Here is a 27799-nt window from a genome sequence, read left to right as displayed (position 1 = left end):
AGGACTCATGGACGTAGAGCATTATGGTGAACTGGTATGTTATCCACCGTTTGCCCTATGGGATGCGTGTGGTGACTGGAGTTGGTCACACGCTACCATGAAGTCTGTCCTGGCCTCGGCGGACGTTGGAAGCCGTTTCTAGGAGGTCTCCACTCAACGCTCGATAGTCCAGGAATGGAACAAGTCTGCCTGCAATTACTAACTGGACTCCACATTAACTTAAAAGACATTAACTGTTATACTGGACTGCTGCCTACACAGCATGTGATCACCCATATGAGGATGGGTTCCCTGTTGAGTGTGTTAGTTTGTTATACTGCCACTCACTGGTCAGTGCAAAAATAATTCTTGAAACCAACATGTCCGACGGAAAGCCGGACGGGCCGACTACCTCATCTACTACCTATCTTGCCAATACTTTTATAAGAGGAGACCCTTGGAGGTAAAAAAAACATATGATGACATCAAGTACTACCTAAAGACACATACTGTTGTTAAAATTTCAAAGTATTGATTTTATCTTGGGAGGAAATTTGGATTATTTATCTGTCCACTAATTTGGACGTCATGCATTGCTCGTTATATTTCAACAACAATTCATTATATTATCAGAACTTTGTTTATATTGTAAATAATATAGTTTCAGTACCTTTTTAGCTGGAAATCAATCTTTGTGTGCTATTACAATGTAATTAGCAATTTTTGTAACAAAAACTTGTTTTTTCATATAGATCAAATAAGTTCTCTTATGTGAATAATAGGTAATGTTTATGTATTATGTAGAGTTCAAGTGCAGAGCGTGATAGAAAGGACTGCAGGACAGTGGACCAAATTCCATCTGGATCAAGTGAGGATGATTCTAGTAGCTGTGATGAAGAATGGCTGCCAGAAAAAGAAGGATTAGCCAATAGTGATAGTGAAACTGAGGAGGCTGAGGGGGTTGAGGGTGAGGATGCACCACCTAAAAAAGCTCAACAAAAGAAAAAAATAAAAGTTATGTCTGGAAAACCAAATCTTGATAAGCTCATCAAAATCAGACCAGTTTTACATGTACTTGAGAAAAACATCCATTCAGCAATCAATCCTGAAAATTTTCAATCGATTGATGAACAGATCATTCCCTTCAAAGGTCATCTGTCCCTCAAGCAGTATATTCCAAAAAAACCCAAACCCTGGGTTGTTAAAGTGGTGTTAAAGTGTTCTTTCACTTCTTGGACGTGACCATTGTGAATGTCTGGCACCTCTACAGAATGTCTGGATTGGAAAATAAGGATCTTCTGCATTTCAAGGCATCTGTAGCTCCTGCAGTAATAAACACAGGTACAAGCACAAGAGGAAAACCCAGCGTTACTCCTCCTCATTTCAAGCGCAGAGCAGTTTCCAAGACACCACCTGAGATCAGGTTTGGCCCTGGAAACCACTGGCCCCAGCTCACAGATGAACTGGGGCCCTTTGAAAATGCAAACAGATGCCATAATGCTGCATGCACAAGAAAGACCAAATACATCTGCAAGCGCTGTCTTGTGGCTTTGTGCCCTGGGTGCTTTGGCAATTTTCATACTAGATAGACTTAGTGAAATGATGCCCAACTCAGTAAACCAGACCATGCAGCTGAATTCCATTTACAATTGTGTTTGTATAGCCGTTGACAATATTTTTGATAGAATATGTTCAAGAATGAAGAATTTAGTGATTTTGCAATGCATTGAGCAGTGTTAGAAACTGTTAAAAATATATAAAATATTATAATTATTATTAGTATATATAACAGTAGTAACAAAATTCTTAGCTTTGAGATATAATTTCTTTCTGTGGTTTTGTGAAAATGTTTCCCCGCTTCCCCACCTGTCCACGTGGACAGGTGAAGATCTCATTGAGAATTGCAAGTAAAAGAAAAAAAAGTTTTTGTTTATTTATGCCCAAAGGGTCATATAAGCACTGACAAAAAAATCCTGACTGTGGCTTTCATAATTCATGCATGAAAGGGTTAATGTAGGTCTGATGATGATAAATTATTATTATTGTTGTTATCAATACTGAAATAATTCCAGTCACACAGTTGTTATATTACATTGCTTAATACAGCTGAAGATGGCAGAAAACTACAAAACAAACCAAGGTTATTACCTGTCTTTTATATCTTGAACACACCTTTGAGATTGGCCACTGTCCTCTTACTGATCTACCTGAAATATTTGAATTGTTTAATCAACTGCAATAGACTAGACTTCAACAACACAGAAAGGTTAATTAACATTTCAAAAAGTGTCACATCTTTTCTCAAACTTAAAAGACAATAACTCCTAATATCTTTCTCAACAAAGCCAAAACATGAATAATATGACGAAGCAAGCAGACAGGTGAAGAAGAGCTACATCTGTGTAACTAAATTAAACAAGAAAGAAAAAGACAAGAGAGACACATGAACATATGGAGGAAAACAAAAAGGCTACAAATGTTACAGGTTTGTTTGTAGTTTTGTTTCTCATTATCCTCACCATCTTCTGTCTCTCTACCATCTCTTTGTAATTGTTTTATTAACCTATAGTTAAAAGTATTTGCTGCAGAGACCCACAGATCTCTTGGGCCTCTGGGCCTGTGTCCAGTAACCCCTGACAATAATCTGTACATGATTGAAGCCAGAACTAAGAAATTTGATCACATGGAGTTCTCATATTTTCTAATCATTAACGATATTCATTATAATCATTAAGCATTATCCTGATGTCAGTTGCATGAAAACAGGTTAAATTAAACTGAGATTATCATCTCATGGTCCATAATCATATTGTCCAACCAAATGCATTACACATAATACTACACATATACTGAGATGTAGCAAAGGTGCAATCATAATCGAGATAAACACAATGACATTAAGTCATTTAAGTAAAGTTTTTGTTAAGGAAAAATGTGGTCAGAGGTGAAATAAAAACCCAAGAACCAAACTGTCTTTATGAGTTTTATTTCTTTGCACAGAACAGCTAATAGTCATTGTCAACTGTCCACTGTCTGCAGAGTGAAAAAGCAACTTGGTGAGTTTGTAACAAACTGAAGTATAGCCATTTGAAGCCTTAAAGAGAAGACAATACCAATACCTAGTTCATCATCGATATAATATATAAATATATATATATATATATATATATATATATATATATATATATATATATATATATATATATATATATACCCTAACCCTAAAGGCAAAGCACACAATACCTGTCTAACATATAATATCTGTCTAATATACTAATGTTAATCACCGCATGCAAATCTATGTTAAAATAAAACAAGATATTCAGCAAACAAGTGAAATCTCTAAGAAACAAAAGGCTACAGAAACACACATAATTTCCCAACTGTGTGTTAAGTGTGAATAAATATTAAATCAACATTTGTTAGTTACTAGTTATGTGTGTTTGTTACTTGTTATTTTTATTTCTTAGCTACTTTACTATCTAAAGGTAGTGTGGTAGTGGTGTTGACAGGAGTATGTGTGTTATTAAACAAAATAAAGAAATAAAGATTAAATAAACAATGACACCAGTTAAAAAGCCAATTTAACTAAAAATTTGAAAATGAACTCTGATTAAGTAACAATAAATGTTGAAACCATGACAACCACCAAAACAAAAACATGTCTCTAAACTCTAAATAATATGTCATCAGATTTTCACGTTGATTCACACCATTAACAATCACACTAAATTCCACACAATGTTTTTAAAACACTAAACTACAAATGAATGTTGCCATAATCCTGAGAAAATGCACAGCTGTATTTGATCTGTCTTTTGAAAGCTCTACATTCATGCAAAGATGAAGTAAAGCAAACGTTACTGTATAAATCAATGTAAAATGTTGTTTTTATGGCTAATGTCAGAAAATATAATTAATAAAACAGTCACACCAATATATTAGTTGTTATTGACACAAACAAATGAATTAAGACAATTTGTGACCTTCACCATTTATCCAGTATTTAGATTTTTCCTATATTAAGTAATTAATTTAGTATTATACAGAAATTGGTTTAATTGAAGTATATATGTCTCTCTTTCTTTGACAGTACAGCATTGATCTGATGACAGGTCACTGACTGATGCACTGTTAACATTTTCTAGTGGTTTTCCTCTGCTGACACTGCTACATTAAGAGAGTCTGGTTGATTGTTCACAACAATATGATATAATGAGAGGTTTGTGGTACACACATGATATAACAGTGATACAATTTAGAGTACAGTTGCAGATAGAGAAACAAGTCTTAAATAAAGATGATTAAAAAGATGAATTTAAAACAAAAACATTCTACTCATTTCATTTTGGAGGAAAAATAGTTTAGACCAACGCCTCCTAATTTGCTGTGCTTATTAATGTTTTTATCCTGCAAAATTAAATCATTTTAAATTTTAATAAACCGATAGCTGTAAAATCTGATCTGCATCTTCCACATCTTCAGATCAGATGTTTGGGTCACGTTCTGGTGTTTCCTAGCCTTCACTGGAAGTCTTCATTTCTTAGACCACACAGAGAAATACATTAGTAATAATAAAAGTGTTGCAGCATTTTTACTGAGATATACAGTGAGTTATATTTAAAGCAGCTGTGTAGGGTGATGTGTCATAGATGTTTCAGTTTGTTAATAAAATAAAAAAGGAAATGCTAAACTCTGATCTATGGCCTCACAGAGTACCTATATTTCTACTAGATTTAACAGCCTGGATGTAAATATTACCTGTAGCGGTTCAAAGATTTTTTCCTTGCAACAGTTCATTAATTGTGTCTTTTCAGCTGTTCGAAGAGTCTTCTTACAGTAAACCCTGATGAAAGTCTCAGAAAAAGTGTCTGGGAGAAGGTGGGACACCTGACAGAATGACAGCAGTATAATTATTATAACAGTGAATATAGTTTAATAACACAGATTAATATAGAGAATAATGACCTAACAGAGGATGTTGCATGAATATATACATTTAAAAAATGTTTGTCACTGTTTTAGTTTTAACCTGTTCTTTGGGAAGTTTGACTGCCTTCTGAGGGTTACTCTTAGTGTAGAAATACACAGTTTCAATAGGGTTCTTCTCTTTCATCCCATAGTTTATATCAAATTTCTGAAAAAACACAGAAAGTTTTTAGTCACAAGTAAATTATGCATTTTTCCACATCAATGATGAAAACCCGATATTACAAATCAGTAATAAATAAATTAATTACTAGACATTTGCAAAAACATTTTCTTTATGACTAGCAACACTGAATTACAACTAATACAATACAAGAGCATACACAGAACCCACCATACACAAAGTAAAATGTGTAAAATGGGATTAACCAACACATCTGTTAACAGTGCACATCTCTGAACAGCAGATCCCTACATTTCCATCTCTATACTATATGCTGTCCATCTCCCAGTTAAATATAGAAACCCACTGTTAATTTCTTTATCAACCACCAAAGAAATAGTTCTTTTAAACTGAAAATCACATATCAATCACTGGACAAATGTTCTTATACAACACATAACCATAGAGAAAATACTAACTACATATAAAAACAATATATCTGCTTTTACTACAACATGGAATCCATTAATAAATTACTTTGGTCTCTCTCATTTCACCTGTTTATTATTGGTCATCCACCCAACACCATTATTACCATTATCAGTATTACTAATTTTGTTGCCATTACAAATGTTATTTTCACCTCTGTTTAGTTCTGTAATATATTATTTTCTTCTAACTCCCTATTCATTTTTCATTGTCTGCCATCATTATTATTACTATTATTGATGTAGTTATAATCTAATAATCTAATTATAATTTTTCCTTTTTCTGTATGGCACCCAATACCCTGATGCAAATACACACTGTACACGTACACACACACACACACACCCACCCACACACACACACACACACACACACACACACACACACACACACACACACACACACACGCACACATACACACACACACAGTACATATGTTCTGTATTTTTGTCTTATGTGCTGTTTACCTAAGTAAATTATTAAGGTAAGCACCTACCACTATTTCAAAGTCCTCTGGTTTCAGCTTTTGGTCACGCAGGACTTTAGCCAGTTTCTCTTTCTTTTCCATTTCCCATGTTTTCCATTCAGTCTTCCCGGAGATCAGTTTTACCTGGACAATAATTGTCTGTCTTGTAGTTTTAATCACGTTTGATTACTTTGTAAAGATCTGTTTTCCCTTTAACATGACAATTTTTGAGAGACACTCTTCCAATCAGAGAATTTATACAATTCTAGTTAATTAGTAGGTTTTGTGCCCTTTCATTTATTGTCTTTAGTGCCTCTTTCATTAATTAAATGTCAAATTCAGGACAGAGATGTACAAACCTCATACCAAGCAAAAATACACTAAACTTGAGCTGAGCTGTATATTAATAAAGAATCCCATTAACCCTTAGGAGTTTAGAGATAGACATTTCTTTATTTTTTTACCTTTGTATATCACTTTAAAAACTGTTCAATATGCCATTTTGCCCCCTGATTTCAATCTTTTTGTCAGCACAGCACGACCTATATTTTTAGACAATATTTTTTTCATTTTGATCTACAACATCAACCCTTTGGACCCAAGAACCACATATAAAAACATAAAATCAGATCTGGAAAATTATGTTTCTGTTTTATGTGCCACCCACAAATATGCCTAAAGGTAAAAATGTTAACAATTTGAAATGTGAAGTGTAAACATTGTCTTAAATACACTGAAAGATACCACTTCACTTTAGTTTAGTGGAGTTTTGTGTGAGTGCAGTCTTTACACAGAATGAGGGCTCTGTTTTTGACCCAGATTTCTTACTGTATACTTGTGTTATGGGTGAAAAGAGGCATCTTCAGCTACTGAGATGGATAGACAGTATAAGGACCTCAGTTTTGTAATAAGACCAGATAAAAAAATCTAAACCAGTCCTTTAAAGAGTAATTTTCCAATAAAATTCATATGTGTAAAATGACTTGCATTCATAATGAGGGTATGAATCTGATTTTGGGGCAGGAGCAATTGTAGGGTCAAATCTTAGGCATGGTCAGCCCTTAATGAAAATGTGACGTACATACAACATGCATATATAAACACCATAATTTACAACAAAAAATCTTTGAATTAATTTAAAGGAACATAAGTTACAGTAGAATATTAAAAAATAAAAATTGGAAAAGACTATGACGTGGATAACTCATATCAACCTCTTTCATTTCTTTCACTACTACTCACTTGTATTAATATGTACCTTGAAAATTAATTGTTACTGACAACAGTAAAAAAACAAACATCATCAACAGTAGCAATTCAAATTATGTTTTGGTTGCTTGAGTACTAAAGTCTCCACTCTTTTGGGGACTAGCATGCATGTGTTGGAAACTATAATAACCACTGTTGGGGGAGTTAATAGCAGATTTCTGGAAGTAGGTTAATCCTAAAATGTCCATTACTGACTCATTTCAGGAAAATCAAGAGAAAATTATTAAGCTGTAATTTTCCAGTTATCCTGCCCGAATTTAGCATTGACAAGCTTCTACAACAGCAGAATAAAATAAACTCAGTCAAGTTACCATGTAGATTTTATGTAGCCAAACCAGGATTATCCAGTAATCCCAGCTCAATTTAGTCTTGACTAACACTTAATTTTTACCTCAAAAAAGGTAAAATTAGGCTGAATTAAGTTAATATAGAGAGCAGGAAACTACCAGGATAAGATTAGTCCTAGTGATGTATCTGTTAGTTCAGCTGTCAATCCTAATAAAAATTAATGTTTCATCCTCCATTCAAGTTCTACAGATATATTCCCATTAATTCAAGTGTGCTGTTGTCTTTTTTACTTGTCACAATAATTTTCAAAATCATTCATGCAGAAGTTACTAATTACTAATGTCAGGTGGACCACCCACCCTGTCAGATATAGCTTTTTAACTGCTAAAATTAGTACAGGCAATAAAAAAAGTCTGCAGACAGCTCATCTGTTCACCTCATTTGGACGTTATGTTTTTTGGCTTTGTCTGTTGTTTATAAAAGATAGATAGGATAAATAAAATTTATTTTAATGAAATGAGAGCGATGATAAAACTGAGAATTATCAGATTATAAACTAGATAACAAGATATGCAGATTAACATGATTAAAAATAAAATAAAAATAGTAGATAGATAACAGCCGTCTTTGAACCAATCACCTTTTTTGAGGCAACACAAAAGATATTGTCACGTTTGATGATCTTTCATCTAGGACAGCCCAAAATCACACAGTGTATTCCCGAAAATGAATAAATAAATAAAATGGAGAAACTACGAAACAAGGGAAATCATAAATAAAACAAAGACATGGACCATGACGGTTAAATTGAAAGAATTTAAAAAATGCAATATGAGGAGCAGAGCAACCGACTCTGGGAGGGGAACATGTGGGTTATGTGACACCCAGACACATCCACAGGACAGAAGATGCCAGGGGATGGTATCAAGCTACTATTGCTATTTTAATAGAGTGGTCTAGACAGATTGGTCGCAAATAAATGTTTTAAAACTAACGTCTCAACAAAAATGGACTGTTAGCTTCTCTGACAATGGTTGTTACGGCAGCGCACTGATGACATCTTCATATCTGAAAGCTTCAGTCATATGAACGTGACTGAAGGTGTTAGCATCTAGATGTATCTAATATCTACAGTCAAACTAATGACATGAAAAGCAGATGTGTAATACTGAAGTGACACAAAGATATGATAAGATTCATACCTTGGATTCAGCAACCAGTGTTTCACCCAGGAACACATAGAGGTCTCGAGAGCAGATTCTCGCCAGAATCTTCTTCGCCTCCTTCAGATTTTCGTCAGTAGAGAAGAGTATGACTTGAAGCAAAGAATCTACAGGGAAAACAGAGCAGATCTTGGTTCAGATGTAGGCTATAGCCCACTGACAAACTTGATAATACGTGTGAAACAAAAAAACACATATTTTTCGTTTCTGTTGCTAAAGCTATACTTGAGTCTGAAAGCCTAAAATACCTTTTCAAGATTTAATACCAATGTAACTAATGTCAGAAAACTGTGAGACAACAACCCTATTTATGTAAACAAAAATACCTATTGCTGTAACAGCAGTCTGATAGAATATGTTTCCATTGTCTTAATGTTCTTTAAACAAACAGTGGATAACTACAAACATCTACAGACCTGTCAGTTTTGTGTAGGCTGCCATGTCATCTATGGATTCGAAGAGCGTCTTCTCAAATCCATGAATCTTGATGTCTTTTACTTTTGAGAGAACATCTTTTATCCTGAATAAACACACACTATATATTATCAGTGTTGGGTTTTAAGTAGTTACATGTAACAATGTTAGGTTATTTAATATATATAAATGTAATTGCAATTTGTTACAGTTACTGAGAAAATGTAAGTTGTGGCTATCATGCTGCTACAGTACAGTATGTAGCTGCTGCCTTATAAAACAGCTCCTTTAGGTGGATAACATTTTTTGTTTTTACTGCAGAAGGTTTTATCCTGAGGAGATCTGGACCAGAGGTCTCAGCATTACTGGATTATTATTGGGATTTAAGAAAACATAAGTATGCATAAAGTCAGTGTGTTGCTTGTGATCCAGATTATTGTGATTTGTTTTGGTTTTTGTGCTTTAAAATTAAAATCATCCTTCCTCTTAATTTATTTTATGTTGAAGGGATTTTAAAAACCATTTGACAGTATGACAGAAACCAGGGTACTGCTGAGAGGTTTATACTGTCTAGTTTTTATTGAACTTTTAGATTTATTGCCCTCGGATTTATTTTTTGGAAAAGTAATCAAATTACATTATTATTAGAATTTCAAAAGTGTATCTGGAAGTTGAGTCTGGATGAATCTACACTGACATATTCAACAGGGTACTAAAGTTAAAATTCCAGTACTGTATACAACACAAGAGAGTGAATCATGAAGAAATAATGATAAGATTCATCAGAAATGAGACCAAGCTAAATATTGAGGATAGTATCAGAATAGGAAGGATAGTTACTCACATGATCTCTATAACCTTGTTCACTCTGTGCTGGTAGGCACGTCTGTGCAGACAGTACCTTGTGTAGAAAAAGTCGTACATGTTGAACACCTCCTGTAGAGAGTATTGACTACAGTTAAATCACAAATAATTAGATCAATAAATGCTGTTTAAAGTCTGATTTTAAAAGAACAGACACAACATTTCCAGCACCTTGTCTCTAATGCAGATGTGTTTCTTGCCGTCCTCAGCCTCACACACTCTGGCAAACTTTAGGAAACGGCGATAGTCAAAGTTGTTCTGCATGCCCAGGTGGTGACAGTCCCTGAAATAAGACAGAGTGAAGAAAAGGTCTGTTATGTTCAACTGGTCAGTATCCTGGTCTGCATACTGTACAATGATTTGGAGACTATTGTAATTATTCAGAGGGAATAATACAAGACAAGTCTTCAGTCTACATCAAAAAGTGAATGATTCTACAGCAGCAGCAAATTCTACCTGGCAAAGTAGTCAAACTTGTCCACATCAACACCATTTGTTTTGTTGGACACAATTTCATAGAGGAAGGACTTGTCCTCTCCTCGACCTTCAAAGCGCAACTGTGGAGATAACAGCACAGTTGTGGCATTTAACATGAGCTGCAAACAATAATAATAATGACTGATTTCAAAGTTACAAAAACAGAACTGACGTTTCCATCTTTGTCTTCACGGTCAATCATCTCCTCAATGAAGATTAAATCAAGATCAGACAGGCCATACTGCTTCATCAGCGGCTTCAGGCCATTTTCTTTCACCAGGTGTTTAAACATTTCAGTAGAGATTTGCTCGTGCTGCAAGACACCAACTCATTAATATATGGAGACAGAATCTACATGATCAGAGCTTCAAAAATAATAAAGATGCAGTATCACAATGAAACAGACATGTCTTAGTAACATAAAGGCCAAAGAATGAACAATTTAGAATCAATTAATAATACCAAAATGAAAGTAACAAATAAATACAGATGACTGCAGCACACTAGGCCAGAACATAGGTATAAATATTTTTTTTAATCATTCTTTTCTTTTAAGGCGAATGTGTGAAGTTCCATGTATAATTCAATTCAATTGAATTTAATTCAATGTACAATTTAATTTAATTTAACTTGGACAGTAAAATATAACATAACAGTATCCAGCAGAACATGCAGCAGTGGCATTTGGATGGATAGAAGAGAGGAGAGGAGCTCAGTGTATCAGTAGAGGTCCCCCAGCAGAATAATCTATACCTGCAGAAGTAAGAGATGGTTAAGAGATGGTTTAAGTTTAGTATTAAATGTAGAGAGCGTGTCTGCCTCCTGAACATGAACTGGGAGCTGGTTCCACAGGAGAGGAGCTTCACAGCTACAGGCTCTGCCTCCCACTCTACTTTTAGAAACTGTAGACCTGCAGTCTGAGAACAAAGTGTTCTGCTGGTAAAAGATGAAACTATGATGTCTTTGAGATATGATGGAACCTGATTAGTGCTTTATTTTTGAAGAAGTATTTAAGTAGATTCAATTATATTCTGGATTCTGCTAATGTAGAATAAATATGATCTCTCTTGCTAACTACAGCCTAAACTCTCGCTGCAGCATTTTGGATTAACTGGAGGCTTTCTAAGGGGTTATTGGGACATCCTATTATTGTTATAATTATGCATAGACTATTTTTCAGCATCACTTTGAGACACTTTGCTCCTAATTTTGAAAATATTCTTCAGGTGGATGAAGGCAGTTCTAGAGATTTCTTTTATGTATGATGTACATACATAAAAAGTAGATATCCTAAAAAACAACTCCAAGATTCCTCACAGTATTACTTGAGGTCAATGTTATGTCATCTAAGGTAACAACATGATTAAACATCATGCATGAGGTTTTTAGGACCAAACAAAGTAACCACTGTCTTAACTTAAATGAGAAGTAGAACATTAGAGGACATCTAGGCCTTAATGTCTTTTAAGCATGCTTGAAGTTTGAGTAATTGATTTGTTCCTTCTGGTTTAGATACTGTAAATATAGCTGGGTGTCATCACAATAGAAATGGAAATTTATAGGGAGCTTATAGAGTGTTTTCTGAATAATATTGCTTAGGGAGGGTTGTTTCCCTCTATCTATTTAATAATCACTTATCAAAAAAACCTATTTTTACAGTTTACTGGGATATTTCAGAACACACAATAAATCACAGCCTCTACTAATACCACAGTGTCTTCCAACACAGTAAACACTGCAGCTCTCATTTCAAAGACAGTCAGTGAATAAATGAGTGGCACAGTTAAAATCTATTTTGGAGGTAATACGCAAGAGTTATATACTGTACATTATTTGACAGGTAGAGATTTTAAACAAGAGGAAAACTACTAAACATAATATTTGAAAATCTATATTTTATTAATAATAAATTCTGAAATATAGATAAATATGAATTTAAGTCTATATTGTTTTATTTTGTCTGTAAAATGACAATTTGACAACTGTTGTTTATGTTTGTGTTTTTTCATTTATTTAGTTATTACAGTATCTCAGAGATCAGAAATAATGGAATTGCTCTTTACCGTTTTCTTCTTTTCTTCTGTGTCTTCTTTTTGACACACACTTTCAAACATGTGGGAAAGGGGTCCATGTCCTAGATGTGGAAAAATAAATAAATAAACTGTAAATTAAGCTATAAAAGCATCATATTTTATTAAACCTTTTTCAACAAACTTGTATTATAAGAACACTGCTAATACCCGTTGTTTAAAAAGTACATGAGTATAGAATTGCTTTATAATCTGCTCCTATTTTGCTGTCAGTATTGTTTGCTGTCATTCAGAATGAAAGGTAGGTCTAGCTCAACTTTTTCTGTGACCTTAAGTAACATCACCCTTTAAGTAGCTGTAGCCCAACACGAAAAATAGAACAGAAGTTTTGTGAACAATAAAAATGTTGGCTGCATTTGTCATAGTCTCAGGTCTCACCCTCGGCTCTACCCTTATGTGATATGATTGTTACTCTTTGTCTACTCTGCCCAATCATCTAACCAGCTTCACCTGTGTTTGAGCTTGCCCATATAAACAAGCCTGGATCTGACCAAGCTTTGGATATTGCTTGTGTTGTTGTTCTCTCGATTCTCTCAGTCTTGCTCTGTTTCAGACACATATACCTGCCATGTGCTAATTCACCATTATTCTTAAGATCCTGCCTTTGCCACTCTCCTGGACCTGGACTCAATTTCCCAACACTCTCCTCCACCCTACTCCACTACCAGCCATAATCTGTGCCTGGCACCACTCTGGAGTTCATCACTCAGCTCCCCTTGCTCTGTCCAGCTTCCTGAATCACACAGTGAGTCATTCTAAGTTGGAACTACTTTCAGACCCACATGTTGTAAACACTCCATCCATCCATCCATTTTCCACCGCTTATCCGGGGCCGGGTCGCGGGGGGAGCAGCTTAAGCAGAGATGCCCAGACTTCCCTCACCCTAGACACCTCCTCCAGCTCTTCAGGGGGGACACCGAGGCGTTCCCAGGCCAGCCGAGAGACATAGTCTCTCCAACGTGTCCTGGGTCTTCCCCGGGGCCTCCGCCCGGTGGGACAGGACCGGAAAACCTCCCCTGCGAGGCGTCCCGGGGGCATCCGAAACAGATGCCCAAGCTTGGGCATCTGTTGTAAACACTCTCCCAGAAACTGGACCCGCCAGCTCAGACACATTGTACTACACCAGTTTCCAGATCTCCTTCAACTTATCTGAGCTTCTTAAAATAAAACTTGCTTTAACAAGTCCTGTTCTCTTTGAGTCTGGTTGTGGACCAAACCATCACAACATTGTGCAGTATAATGAACACATATATTTATTTTCTGCATTTGTTATAGCTCAGCCTTTGCTTATGGCCTCACCTGGTATTTCTTTCGCAATTTATACACAGATTACTTTCAGATTCACACAGTAAACACAGTTTAAGCAAAGACTTAAAGACAAAAATGTTGCACTCACCAAGATCATGGCAAAGACCTGCAATCTGCACACAAAGGATGTCTTTTTCATCAATGAGATTTTGTCCTTCTTTGTCATGTTTTGTTTTCAGAGCTTGCGCAAGCTCTCCTGCCAGGTATCCTACCCTGTAACACCACACACACACACACACACACACACACACACACACACACACACACACACACACACACACACACACACACACACACACACACACACACACACACACACACAGTCGTGTCTCTCTTTTGTTGTGATCTGTCACTGAGGTAATTCCCTATGATCTTGCCCCAACTTTGACCAAAACTTAACTTTAACTTTAAAATCCCAAATCTTAGTTTAATGTATACATAACTGTAGCTTTATTTCTGAAGTCAGATCTTAACCTTCAAAAAGTCCTGTTGCGTTATGAGCTCTAAATGTCCTCAAATTGATGGTATTAGAAAAAAAAATTATTACAAAATGTAATAAACACATACTGTCTAGACTCACACATCAATAATTCAACAGTTATCACATATCCTGCTAAAACACTAAAAATATGAACTCTTAATGTACCTCTGCTGAGGTATTTTGAGGAAACACTATGTGGACATACCCAAGACAGTGTTCAAAGCGGTTGTGAGATGCTCCAGGGAAAACGAAATAAGCTCCACCAAGCTGCTTGATGTATCGTAATCTCTGGAATTGAGGTGTGTCGATGATTTTGACAAGGAGAGGGTGAAACTCCATGTGTCCGTGGACAGAATCATTAAACACCTGAGAAGACAATAGGACAATAGATTAAACACATGCAATTCAATTATTACTAAGTAGAACATCACTAAACCCACTTCCATTTCATTCATATTGACAGCTTCTGTACCTTGAACTCCATCTTGATGGTCTTTAGGATTTTCAGATGGTCCTTACAATTTCTAGACCAAAGAACATAAAATTAAAAGAGCACCATAGAGAATTTATTCAATGAAGATTGCAATATGGTTCAGCATATAAGATATACAAGAGATGATATTTGCCTCTAACAGATGGCTTCAATGTAGATCTGATGATAATAAATTATGTTATTATTAATAATAATAATTCTACTCACACAACTACTGTAATGATCTATCGCGTTCCTAAATGCATCAAATTATAGCAGGAAACCACAAAACACAGCGAGTTTACGACCTGGCTTTTAAATCTTTTTAAACCACGCCCATTAGATTGGCACTGCCCTCATACTGATCGAGCATTTTTGGCCACATAGGGCAAACCTAATCATTACCAGCTTTGCGGTGCAAACAAAGCAATTTGGTTGAGATTAGGCACAAGAACGCCTGGGTTAGGTTTAGGTACTAACATGAACATGATTAGGTTCATTAACAATGTTGCTTCACATTTGACTTCAGGTTTGCCTTTTTTTGTAGCAAGGATCTGAATTAAATTAAATTAGCCTTTGTCTTTAAATAGAAGAAAGATTCATTCATTTTCTTTTCTTTAGTTCACTAGAGTTCCCCTTTCAAGAATACAAATTTTTGTAATTGAAACCATATCACCACATTATTTTTCATGTACAGGACACCTGTATGTCCTTACAGTTAACCTCCTAAAGTACTGTATATGTTTAGGTTTGCAAAAGATGATTTTTGACTCAAAAGTGTTGGATAATTGTGTAAGACACAGATGTATTCTGGGTCAGTTAATGCATGCTTGTCGCCAGTCGTGGTCTCTTTGACCCTGGTTGTGGTCAAAACCATCACAACAATGTTGGCTGCATTTGTCACAGTCTCAGGTCTCACTTCCAGTTCTAACCAATAATATGATTGTTAATCTCTATCTCTATGTCTAAATAGATACTGTATAGAATCACACATCAATCATTCAACAGTTATCACACGTATCCTGCTAAAACACTAAAAATAGCAACTCTTAATTTACCTCTGAAAAGGTAATGGAGGAAACAAATCTCTGGAATTGAGGTGTGTCGATTTTGGCAAGGAGAGGGTGGAACTCTTTGTCCATGTACAGAATCATTTAACACCTGACAAAAGACAATAGAAAAATATATTAGACACATCCAATCTGATCATTACTAAGCAGAACATCAGTAAACTCACTTCCATTTTATTTATACTGACAGCTTCTGGACCTTGAACTCCATCTTGATGGTATTTAGGATTTTCAGATGGTCCTTTCGATTTCTAGACAAAAGGAAAATAAAATTAGAAGAGCACCATAGAGAATTTATTCAATGAAGATTGCAATGTGGTTTCAACATAGTGTCACCATTTTGCAAACTTCCTGTTTTTGTGATTTAGCATTTTCTTAGTAGATTTTTACAGTAATAAACTCTCTGTATTTACTCTGGAAATGTGTTCACATAACCTCTGTGTTGTTCCATATAACATGAAGGTAGAGGGAATATCAAAGGCCATTCAACAGCTGTGCATCTGATCGAAGATTTGATGATGAAGATTTGACCTGAGTTTCCTCAGAAAGTACATCCGGCTCTGAGCCTTTTTGTAAAGTGCTGATGAGTTTTTAGTCCAGTCCAGTTTGTTGTCCAAGTACACTCCCAGGTATTTGTACTCGGACACGACCTCCACCTCCTCCCCCTGTATAGAGAGAGGGATGACAGGACTTCTAGATTTCCTGAAGTCCATCACCAGCTCCTTTGTTTTATCGATGTTGAGTTGCAGATGGTTGAGTCCACACCAGTCAACAAAACTGTCCATCACTCCACGGTACTCTGTGACATCTCCACCCTTAATACATCCTACAACTGCAGAGTCATCAGAGAACTTCTTAAGATGACAGGACTCTGAGTTGTACCTGAAGTCTGAGGTGTACAGGGTGAAACAAACAATAAAAACAAACAATATTTTGGCTTTTCCTTATGAACAGGTTCAGATCTGCCTAAGCCTTGGATATTGCACGTGTTATTGTTCTCTGGATTCTCTCAGTCTTCCTCTATTTCACAAACATATACCTGCCATGTGCTCATTCACCATTATTCTGCAGATCCTGCCTTTGCCACTCTCCTGGACCTGGACTCCAATTGCCAACATTCTCTCCTCCAGCCTACTGCACTACCAGCCACAATCTGTGCCTGAAGTGGTGGTTTCTATCCAAACTTTTTATTGAGGCAATATCACCACATTTCTTAAGTACAGTACACCTGCATGACCTTTCAGTTTTCTTCTTAGAGTACTGTAATTACTAGATGTTTAAGCTTGAAACACATGATTTTTGACTCAAAACCATGTAAGACACAGGTGCAATGTGTCTCATGTGACAAGATCAGAAACAAAACAAGACAAGAATGCTGGAGAATCACTTCTGAGATAAACACAGGGTATCTGGTAAGTAAGGTTGGGTTTGACACTGTTTAAATAAAGGGAGGCACAGATGAAAACAATCAGACTAATTACGGGTAAGTTGAGGAATTGAGGTAGGGAGCCAACCAGAAGTGAATAAAACCGAAAGTGCGTGATGAACCTGACAGTAAATAAAGTTAATGTCTTATGGTCCTGCTGAATAGATTATTGTTATTGTAATAATTATTTTATCTCTCAATCACATGGGAGTCCAGCTGCCATCTCTCATTGGGGATGTTATTTAACGCAGTGGGTCTGAGGACAGAAGGTGTGATATGTTGTCCACCTTGAGGCAAATTTGTGAGTTATGATACTGGGCTATAAATAAAACTTGATTTGATAAGTAGCAGTAGCTCAACACAAAAAAAGGAACAGAAGTGTTGTGAATAATAAAAAATGTTTGTAATATATTTGTATGCTATAATTATCATTTGTAAAATGTTGGCTGCATTTGTCACAGTCTCAGGTCTTACTTCCAGCTTTACCCAATGATATGATTGTTAATCTCTATCTCTATGTCTAAACAGATACTGTATAGACTCACACATCAATCATTCAACAGTTATAACACGTAGCCTGCTAAAACACTAAAAATAGCAACTCTTAATTTACCTCTGAAAAGTTAATGGAGGAAACAAATCTCTGGAATTGAGGTGTGTCAATGATTTTGGGAAGGAGAGGGTGGAACTCCACGTGTCCGTGGACAGAATCATTAAACACCTGACAAAAGACAATAGAATGATATGCATTCATTCCAATTATTATTAAGTAGAACATCAGTAAGCCCACTTCCATTTAATTTTTACTGTCAGCTTCTGGACCTTGAACTCCATCTTGATAGTATTTAGGATTTTCAGATGGTCCTTTCGATTTCTAGACAAAAATAAAATAAAATTAGAAGAGCACCATGGAGAATTTGTTCAATGAAGATTGCAATGTGGTTTCAACATAGGGAAACACTTACTCTATGCCCATGTTCTTTAGATCATCAGCTGTCAGACAAACTGCAGTTTGTCACCAGTGATGTAATGTTCTGGGTAAAAGAGGAAACAGTTAATAGCAGTCCTGTAATACATTATAAACATTATCTATTTATTATGACAATATTGGTTTTATTTATTAATATGATTGTCATGATATTAGCTAAAGTGACTTACAACAAATGAATAAAGAAAGTTAAAGCAGCTCTCAGCTGGTTTACAGTGACACATTTTTGGAAACTTCCATCTGGTTTAAATATGGGGTGGCTGTGTCTCAATAGGTAGAGCAGTTGACTGCCGATCACAGGTTGGTTGGTGGTTCGATTCCCGGCTGCCACGTCACATGCCTAAGTGTCCTTGGGCAAGATACTGAACCCCTAAGTGCCCCCGGTGAGTCAGGTCAGCTGCATAGCGGCTCTGCCATCGGTGTGTGAATGTGTGTGTGCTTGTGCGTATGAATGGGTGAATTAGATGCAGTGTAAAGCGCTTTGAGTACCAGCTAGGTAGAAAAGCGCTATACAAGTGCAGACCATTTACTGATACTCAAAGCAGACATAAGGTAAAAACTAACTATAATTTCAGAATAAAACCAACCTTTTAATTTAAGTAGCACATTTTTAAGTCCTAGCTCTTCTTCTTGGTACTGACATACTCCATTCTCTGTTGCTCCTCTGACGCTGTCATCTCTGGTTTTTTCAAGCTATAAGAGATGGTGTTTGCCTCTAACAGATGCCTTCAATGTAGATCTGATAATGATTTCGGTTGTTATTATTAATAATAATTCTAGTCATGCAATCACTGTAATGTTCTATCACATTGCTAAATGCATCTGATGATGAATGAAAACCACAAAGCAAACCAAAGTTATCTTTCTTACATATCCAGCAGAACAATTTTGTAAGAAATGTAGACACATCTCCAATGGACTCAAACTCCAGTCTCATGTGTGAAGGTTCTGTGCATTGTTGTGCCACCCATCCACCCTAATCTTCTCAACGCAAACTTTAAGGATATAAAAAGTTGGTTGCTGTGTGATGTTTGTTGCCACTGCTGGACGTTGCTAAATGGGGAAACAGAAAGTCTTAAAAAAAAAAAAAATATATATATATATATATATATATATATATATATATAAACACACACACACACACACACACACACACACACAAGCTACACATTCTAAAACGAAATTAACTATAAGTCAAGTATTGTCACCTCAATAATGTGTATTTGCCTTTTTGTGCAGTGTGCATGTAAACTAAAAAAGAAATTAGCCTATGTCCCTAAATAAAATAAAATAAAATAAAATAAGATATAAGTAAGATAAGTTTGGCCAAAGAATGAGATTTTAGACTCATGTCGTGCCTCTTCAACAGCAGGCCAGAAATAAAGAGAACACCCTCTCAACTCTCACTGCTACTGTACTTCAGCCAATGTCATGTAGGGTGAAGACATGAAATATTTGTCTAGGCCGAATAACATGGATCAGGGTTCTATCTCAAAAATGAATATTTATGAATTAACATTTAGTTAGGAGTTCATATCTGAGCTCTTTTTGGTTCAGGCTAGGGACTCTAAGTGGTGGTGTCTATCCAAACTTTTATTGAAGAAATATCACCACATTTTTTAAGTACAGTACACCTGCACAACCTTTCAGTTTCTTTCTTAGAGTACTGTAATAACTACATGTTTAAGCTTGAACTGTGTAAGACACAGGTGCAACGTGTCTCATTCAATGTTTGGCATGTGACAAAATTAGAGCCAACAAAACAAAACAAGAATGCTGGAGAGTCACTTCTGAGGTGAACATAGACAATCTGGTAAGGTAAGGTTGGGTTTGGCAGTGTTTAAATAAAGGGAGGCACAGATGAGGCAATATCACCACATTTCTTAAGTACAGTACACCTGCATCACCTTTCAGTTTTCTTCTTAGAGTACTGTAATAACTAGATGTTTAAGCTTGAAACACATGATGTTTGACTCAAAACCATGTAAGACACAGGTGCAATGTGTCTCATGCAATGTTTGTAATGTGACAAGATCAGAAACAAAACAAAACAAGAATGCTGGAGAGTCACTTCTGAGATAAACACAGGGAATCTGGTAAGGTAAGGTTGGGTTTGACACTGTTTAAATAAAGGGAGGCACAGATGAAAACAATCAGACTAATTACGGGTACGTAGAGGAATACAGGTAGGGAGCCAACCAGAAGTGAATAAAACCGAAAGTGCGTGATGAACCTGACAGTAAACAAAGTTAATGTCTTATGGTCCTGCTGAATAGATTATTGTTATTGTAATAATTTTTTTTATCTCTCAATCACATGGGCATCCATGTGCTTGTCCATGTGATCTGCTTTGTTGTTGAAATTAATTCAGAAAAAGATCAAGGTCTATAATGAATTAGGCTACATTAAGACAGAGTTCATTTCCTATTCCTTTTAATGGGCTAGTGCTCTACTGAAACAGTACAGGCTCATGCAGAATAAAAGGTAGATCTAGTTCAACTTTTTCTGTGATCACAAAGTAACATCATCCTTTAAGTAGCAGTAGCTCAACACAAAAAAAGGAACAGAAGTTTTGTGAATAATAAAAATGTTTATAATAAATTTGTATGCAATAATTAGCGTTTGTAAAATGTTGGCTGCATTTGTCACAGTCTCAGGTCTCACTTCATGCTTTACCCATTGTTATGATTGTTAATCTCTATCTCTATGTCTAAACAGATACTGTATAGACTCACACATCAATCATTCAACAGTTATAACACGTAGCCTGCTAAAACACTAAAAATAGCAACTCTTAATTTACCTCTGAAAAGGTAATGGAGGAAACAAATCTCTGGAATTGAGGTGTGTCGATTTTGGCAAGGAGAGGGTGAAACTCTTTGTCCATGTACAGAATCATTTAACACCTGACAAAAGACAATAGAATAATAGATTAAACACATTCATTCCAATTATTACCAAGTAGAACATCAGTAAAGTCACCTCCATTTCATTTATACTGACAACTCCTTTACCTTGGATGGGTCTTTGATCTGCAACACCATCTTGATGGTATTTAGGATTTTCAGATGGTCCTTTCGATTACTAGACAAAAAAATAAAATAAAATAAAAAATAAATTAGAAGAGCACCATAAAAGATTTATTGACTGATTGCAATGTGGTTTAATATGGGGAAACACTTACTCTATGCCCATGTTCTTCAGATCATCAACTGTGAGACTTTGTAGTTTGTCATCAGTGATGTAATGTTCTGGGTAAAAGAGGAAACAGTTAATAGCAGTCCTGTAATATAATATATCTACTTATTATGACATTATTAGTTTTATTTATTTGTATGTTTGTCATGATATTAGCTATAGTGACTTACAACAAATGAATAGAGAAAGTTAATGCAGCTCTAGAGGGAATAACACAGGCCATGCAACAGTTGTGCATCTGATCGCCTAAAGATTTTGAATCCCCTGAAACTGGGGGCTTTGGTGACTAAAATCATTAAAAAATTTCAACAAAACCAATAAAGTGTAGCTGACAGTATGAACTTTAAACACTGTAATGTTATTTTACGTTGCTAAATGCAGCTGATAATGAAAGAAACCTGTCTTGTATACCCGGTAGTGCAATTCTTTAAATACCTGTAGACACATCTTGTTTATTTATGATCCAAACGATTACCCGTAAAAGGAGTGATCGATGATCAGTGTTTTTCTTGATTACATACTTCCTCATTCTCATTCTCAGCCTCCCCACATTTGTTTTTGTTGTAAACAAATAACGTAGGCATCATGTTCGTCAGATCATCAGCTGTGAGACTTTGCAGTTTGTCATCAGTGATGTAATGTTCTGGGTAAATGAGGAAACAGTTGATAGCAGTCCTGTAATATAATATATCTACTTATTATGACATTATTAGTTTTATTTATTTATATGCTTGTCATGATATTAGCTATAGTGACTTACAACAAATGAATAGAGAAAGTTAAAGCAGCTCTAGAGGGAATAACACAGGCCATGCAACAGTTGTGCATCTGATCGCCTAAAGATTTGGAATCCCCTGAAACTGGGGGCTTTGGTGACTAAAATCATTAAAAATTTTCAACAAAACCAATAAAGTGTAGCTGACAGTATGAACTTTAAACACTGTAATGTTATTTTACGTTGCTAAATGCAGCTGATAATGAAAGAAACCTGTCTTGTATACCCGGTAGTGCAATTCTTTAAATACCTGTAGACACATCTTGTTTATTTATGATCCAAACGATTACCCGTAAAAGGAGTGATCGATGATCAGTGTTTTTCTTGATTACATACTTTCTCATTCTCATTCTCAGCCTCCCCACAGAGAATGGGGGTTTGATCTATCTTATGTTGTACTGATATAAATGGGGTGGACTAAATAATAGAAAAGATGGCAGCCTCTGTTGCCCCACTGAAGCTGTCACCTTTCGTCTTTTCAAGCTATAAGTGATGCCTTCAATGTAAATCTGATAGTTAATAGCAGTCCTGTAATACATTGTGTCTATTTATTATGACAATATTGGTTTTATTTATTATTATGCTTGTCATGATATTAGCTATAATGACAACAAATGAATAGAGAAAGTTAAAGCAGCTCTAGGCTGAATTACAGTGACACCATTTAGCAAACTTCAATCTGGCTTTCCTGTTTTTGTGATTTAGCATTTTCTTAGTAGATTTTGACTCTTACTCTGGTTCTGTATTCACATAGGCTCTGTGTTGTTCCATATAATGGAGGTAGAGGGAATATTAAAGGCCATGCAGCTGTGCATTTGATCACCCAAAGATTTTGAATCCCCTGAAACTGGGGGCTTTGGTGACTAAAATCATCCAAAATGTTCAACAAAACCAATAAAGTGTAGCTGACAGTATGAACTTCTTCCAGGTACTGACATACTCTGTCCACTGAGTGGTGCTCCACAGATGCTGTCATCTCTGGTCTTTTAAAGCTATAAGAGATGATAGTTGCCTCTAACAGATGCCATCAATGTAGATATGATTATGACTGTTAGTGCAATTTTTTTCTACATGTAAACACATCTTGTTTACTTAAGATTACATCCTTCCTCATTCTCACTTTTTCTCAGCCTCCCCACATTGTTTTTGTTGTAAATAAAAAAAAAACTAAAGACGTAGGCATCATGTCATCAATACTTGCAATGATGACACGATTGAAGAGAATGGGTGTTTGATCTATCTTATGTTGTACTGATATAAATGTGGTGGACTAAATAAAAGATGGCAGCATACACAATACATTTCTAAAGAGTCACAAGTCTTCCACAATCATCACACAACTACATCTACATCAAATGTCCACAAGATGACACTGTAGATTGATTCCTTGGCACTGCCTGCTCTGCAGTAAATGATCTAACATATGTAATTTAAGATGAGACATAGGGCTAACTCTGTTATATGAGATATTATCCAGCTATTATCAAAATGAATTCTTCCTCCATCAAGAAGGAGACAACCTGCTTTGTATTGTTGGTTATTTAGTGGTCCAAGATGGACGTTTTAAAATACTTGTCACACTGCTGTTGTTGTTGTAAGGTAATATAATCTCAGAAGCTTTTACAACTTATAGCTGAATTGTTTGTTTTAGTATCATCAAGATGACATCAGCCTATTTCTGGATCAATGTCCCTAAATAAAAAAAATAATGTGAAAGTTTACATTGAATTGTCAAATCAGTCACAAAAGGATTAGAAAAACAATGAACTGTGTTTAGTCCAACTTGTCCTTGAAAGTTAGTTTAGTTTATTTTAGATGGATACATTAATTTCACACAGACTGATATATTTCAAGTGTTTATTTATTATAATTATGATGATTAAAACTGACAACTAATGAAAACCCCAAATTCAGTATCTCAGAAAATTTGAATATTAATTAACACCAATTAAAGGATCTTTCCACACTCTAATCAGCTAATTAACTCAAAACACCAGCAAAGGCCTTTAAATGGTCTCTCAGTCTAGTTCTGTACACAATCATGGGGAAGACTGCTGATTTGACAGTTGTCCAAAAGACAACCATTGACACCTTGCACAAGGACAAAGACACAAAAGGTCATTGCAAAAGACGCTGGCTGTTCACAGAGCTCTGTTTCCAAGCACATTAATAGAGAGGCGAAAGGAAAGATGTGGTAGAAAAAAAGGGTACAAACTAAAACGATAACCGCACCCTGGAGAGAATTGTGAAACGAAACCCATTTAAAAATGTGGGGGAAATTCACAAAGAGTGGACTGCAGCTGGAGTCAGTGCTTCAAGAACCCCTACACACAGACGTATGCAAGACATGTGTCCAGCTGTCGCAATCCTTGTATCAAGCCACTCTAGAACAACATGTCGACAGTTCCGTGTGTATATGACGTCACAACTCAATTTCCTGGTTATGTTTTTGGAGGGTGTTGTAGTTTTTACGTTGTATATATGGCATGAAAGAACGGCAACGAAACAACAGCGTCAGAAGTGTCTCGCCTGGGCTAAAGACAAAAAGGACTGGACTGCTGCTGAATGGTCCAACATTATGTTCTCTGATAAGAGTAAAGGCAAAAAATCCACGTTGATTGAAGTCCAAAAGTGTTACTTTGGGTAACCATTAGTGAAGTGATAATGAAAGACAATATAGTAAAACAGATATAATGACATAAGAAAATGCATCTAAGGGGAAAATGTTGTAATTTTTGACAAATGTTTGAGCTGTGGTCATTAACAAACATTTAAAACTATTTTTATATCTGTGTAACTCCAGTGAGCTATAAACCATTTATTAAATGTCTGATTCACATACTGTATCCAACCCGGTGCTCCATTACACTTCTGTTGTAGGTCAATGGTCATCGGAGGAGAAACCTGCTGTATTTCTACAATCTATGACTTTTTTCATGCAGCTATTGAATTTTTAGCTTGAATTTACACTTATTATATTCATACTTCTCTGATAAGTTCAAACACACTCACTGACAGACACTGTGTATTACAACTAGACACAAAGAAACACTTGAAGTTCACCTACAAATGATGTGCCTTATAAAGGGTGAAATTGTACCTGACCTAAAAATATTCTGCTAATAATCAGCTGAACTCTTCAACTTTTATTCAGATTTTAATAATTGGATTGTTGGCACACAATCGTTTTATTTAACTGAAGATTCGCTTTGATATTTAACTGACACATTACATTATTTCAGCTAATACAATTTAAGCTTTAAACAGTATTTTCAGTTACTATTGTTTTTCATAAATGCAAGGAAGGACTCCATTGCCAGAGACACACAGGGAGTTTTAAAGGTTTATTAATAACCAGTGTACAAATGGAAAAAGTCAAATGAGTACTGCAGAGAACTCCTCAGGAGAAGACAGTGTAGGGTGAGTGTGAGGGTTGGCCAAAAGCAGGGTCCAGGGCAGGCAAAGTCCGAATAATCAGGTTGTCAGTCCGAAGTGAATCGCTGGACAGTTTTACTCTGGGTTTGACGGCAGACTATCTGGCAGCAGGAAAAGGCAAACAGGTTTGTTCTTATAGCCCAATGGAAAACAGCTGCAGCCAATCAGTCAGTGAGAGCAATTAGGCCGGGAGGAGAAAACAGGAAGTTGACCAAATAAGGGCATGAGGGGGAAGACGGGCAGGGGGAGCTGGAATCGTAACAATTATTAGTAGTTTATGAATTGTTAACATCGTTATGCTATTACCACAATCAACTAATTTCTATTTCTACCAGCTCTGGGTTTTTTCTGTAGCAACTTGAAGTTTCAGGACTTTCAGTTGAAAAAAACTGAGACATTATAATTAATTTGTTTCTTCTTTAACTTGTGTAAAGTGTAATAAAAATGATGTATCACTGTTACATTTTTACAAAACATACAACAGTAAATGCATCCGGTGGTTTTAATGTTGAGATATGCAGGTAAACAAACCAACAAAACTGAAAGTACTTAACGAAAGTCAAAACATGAACAATATGGCAAAGCAAGCAGGCAGGTGAAGAAGAGCCACGCCTGTGTAACTAAATCAAGAAAGAAAAAGAAAAGCGAGACGTGTCCAATAACCCCTGACAATAACTAAGAAATGTGATCACATGGAGTTCTCATATTTTCTAATCATTAACCACAATTTTATTTCTTTGCTAATAGTCATACAAAGTGTCAAACAGTCTGCAGAGTGAAAAAGCAACATACTGAGTTTGTAACAAACCCAACATACTGAGTTTGTAACAAATATATACCCTCACATACAGATAGAAAGCTGTAACACTGACTGCAAAAAGCACCTTTAGAAAATTTAGACTGAAGAATAGCTATTTGAAGCCTTGAAGAGAAGACAATACCAGTACCTAGTTCATCATGGATATAAGTTTATATAAGTATATATAACCCTAACCCTAAAGGCAAAGCACACAATACCTGTCTAACATATAATATCTGTCTAATATACTAATGTTGATCATTGCATGCAAATCTATGTTAAAAGAAAACAAGATATTACAGCTGTACTTCATCTGCAGATTAGATTTCTGTTTTTTGAAAGCTCTACATTTATGCAAAGATTAAGTCAAGCAAGCGTTACTGTAATAAATCAATGCAAAATGTTGTTTTTATGGCTAATTTCAGAAAATAATTAATTAATAAAACAGTCACACCAACATATTAGTTCTTATTGACACAAACCAATGAATTAAGAGAATTAATGGCCTTCACCATTTATCCAGTATTTAGATTTTTCCTATATTAAGTAAATAATTTAGTATTACACTAAAATTTGTTTAAGTGAAGTATATATTACTTCTTTCTCCTTCTTTGACAGTATAGCATTAATCTGATGACAGATTACTGACTGATGTACTGTTAACATTTTCTAATAGTTTTCCTCTGCTAACACTGCTACGTTTAGAGAGTCTGGTTGATTGTTCACAACTATATGATATAATGAGATGTTTGTGGTACACACATGATATAACAGTGATACAGTTTAGAGTACAGTTGCAGAAAGATAAACAAGTCTTAAATTAAGATGAATGATTTAAGACATCAGACATCATCAAATGATGAATTTAAAACAAATACATGCAGACAAGTCACTTGAATTAATTCTCATTTCATTTTGGAGGACAAGTAGTTAGAGTCTTCTAATTTGCTGTGCTTGTGCTTTTCCTGCAAAAAAATTTAATTATTTTAATGACCCAATAGCTGTAAAGTTCGATCTGTATCTTCCACATCCTCAGTTGAGATGTTTGGGTCACGTTCTGGTGTTTCTTAATCTTCATTCATTCATTCTGAATGTAAATAAAGACCACACAGAGAAATACATTAGCAATAATAAAAGTATTGCAGCGTGTTTACTGAGATATTCAGTGAGTTATATTTAAAGCAGCTCTGTAGGGT

The 27799-nt window shown here is 35.6% G+C and overlaps 1 protein-coding gene and 1 long non-coding RNA gene across 3 annotated transcripts in view; both read right to left on the bottom strand.

Annotated features, from left to right (window-relative positions):
- Positions 1–3188: 3188 nt before the first annotated feature.
- Positions 3189–27799, bottom strand: part of LOC113167329 (deoxynucleoside triphosphate triphosphohydrolase SAMHD1-like) — a 39400-nt gene continuing 14789 nt past the window's right edge. The window contains exon 18 of one of the 2 annotated variants that reach the window (XM_026367856.1): positions 3189–4521. In XM_026367856.1, the coding sequence (XP_026223641.1) occupies positions 4516–4521 (6 nt within the window). In that variant the 3' untranslated portion in view covers positions 3189–4515. Of the gene's footprint in view, positions 4522–26573; positions 27691–27799 lie in introns of those variants that run through there. The other variant, XM_026367855.1, reaches the window with a different exon arrangement.
- On the bottom strand, positions 18111–21596 carry LOC113167334. The gene is made up of 3 exons (XR_003299275.1): positions 21581–21596; positions 21411–21480; positions 18111–18129 (listed from the first exon to the last, which is right to left on the bottom strand). It is a non-coding gene; the product is annotated as an uncharacterized LOC113167334 (long non-coding RNA).

The sequence above is a fragment of the Anabas testudineus genome, chromosome 7 (genome assembly GCF_900324465.2).
Source record: "Anabas testudineus chromosome 7, fAnaTes1.2, whole genome shotgun sequence".
Taxonomy (NCBI): domain Eukaryota; kingdom Metazoa; phylum Chordata; class Actinopteri; order Anabantiformes; family Anabantidae; genus Anabas; species Anabas testudineus.
Note: the sequence above shows the minus strand (reverse complement) of the source record. Positions and strands in the feature narration are given on the sequence as shown.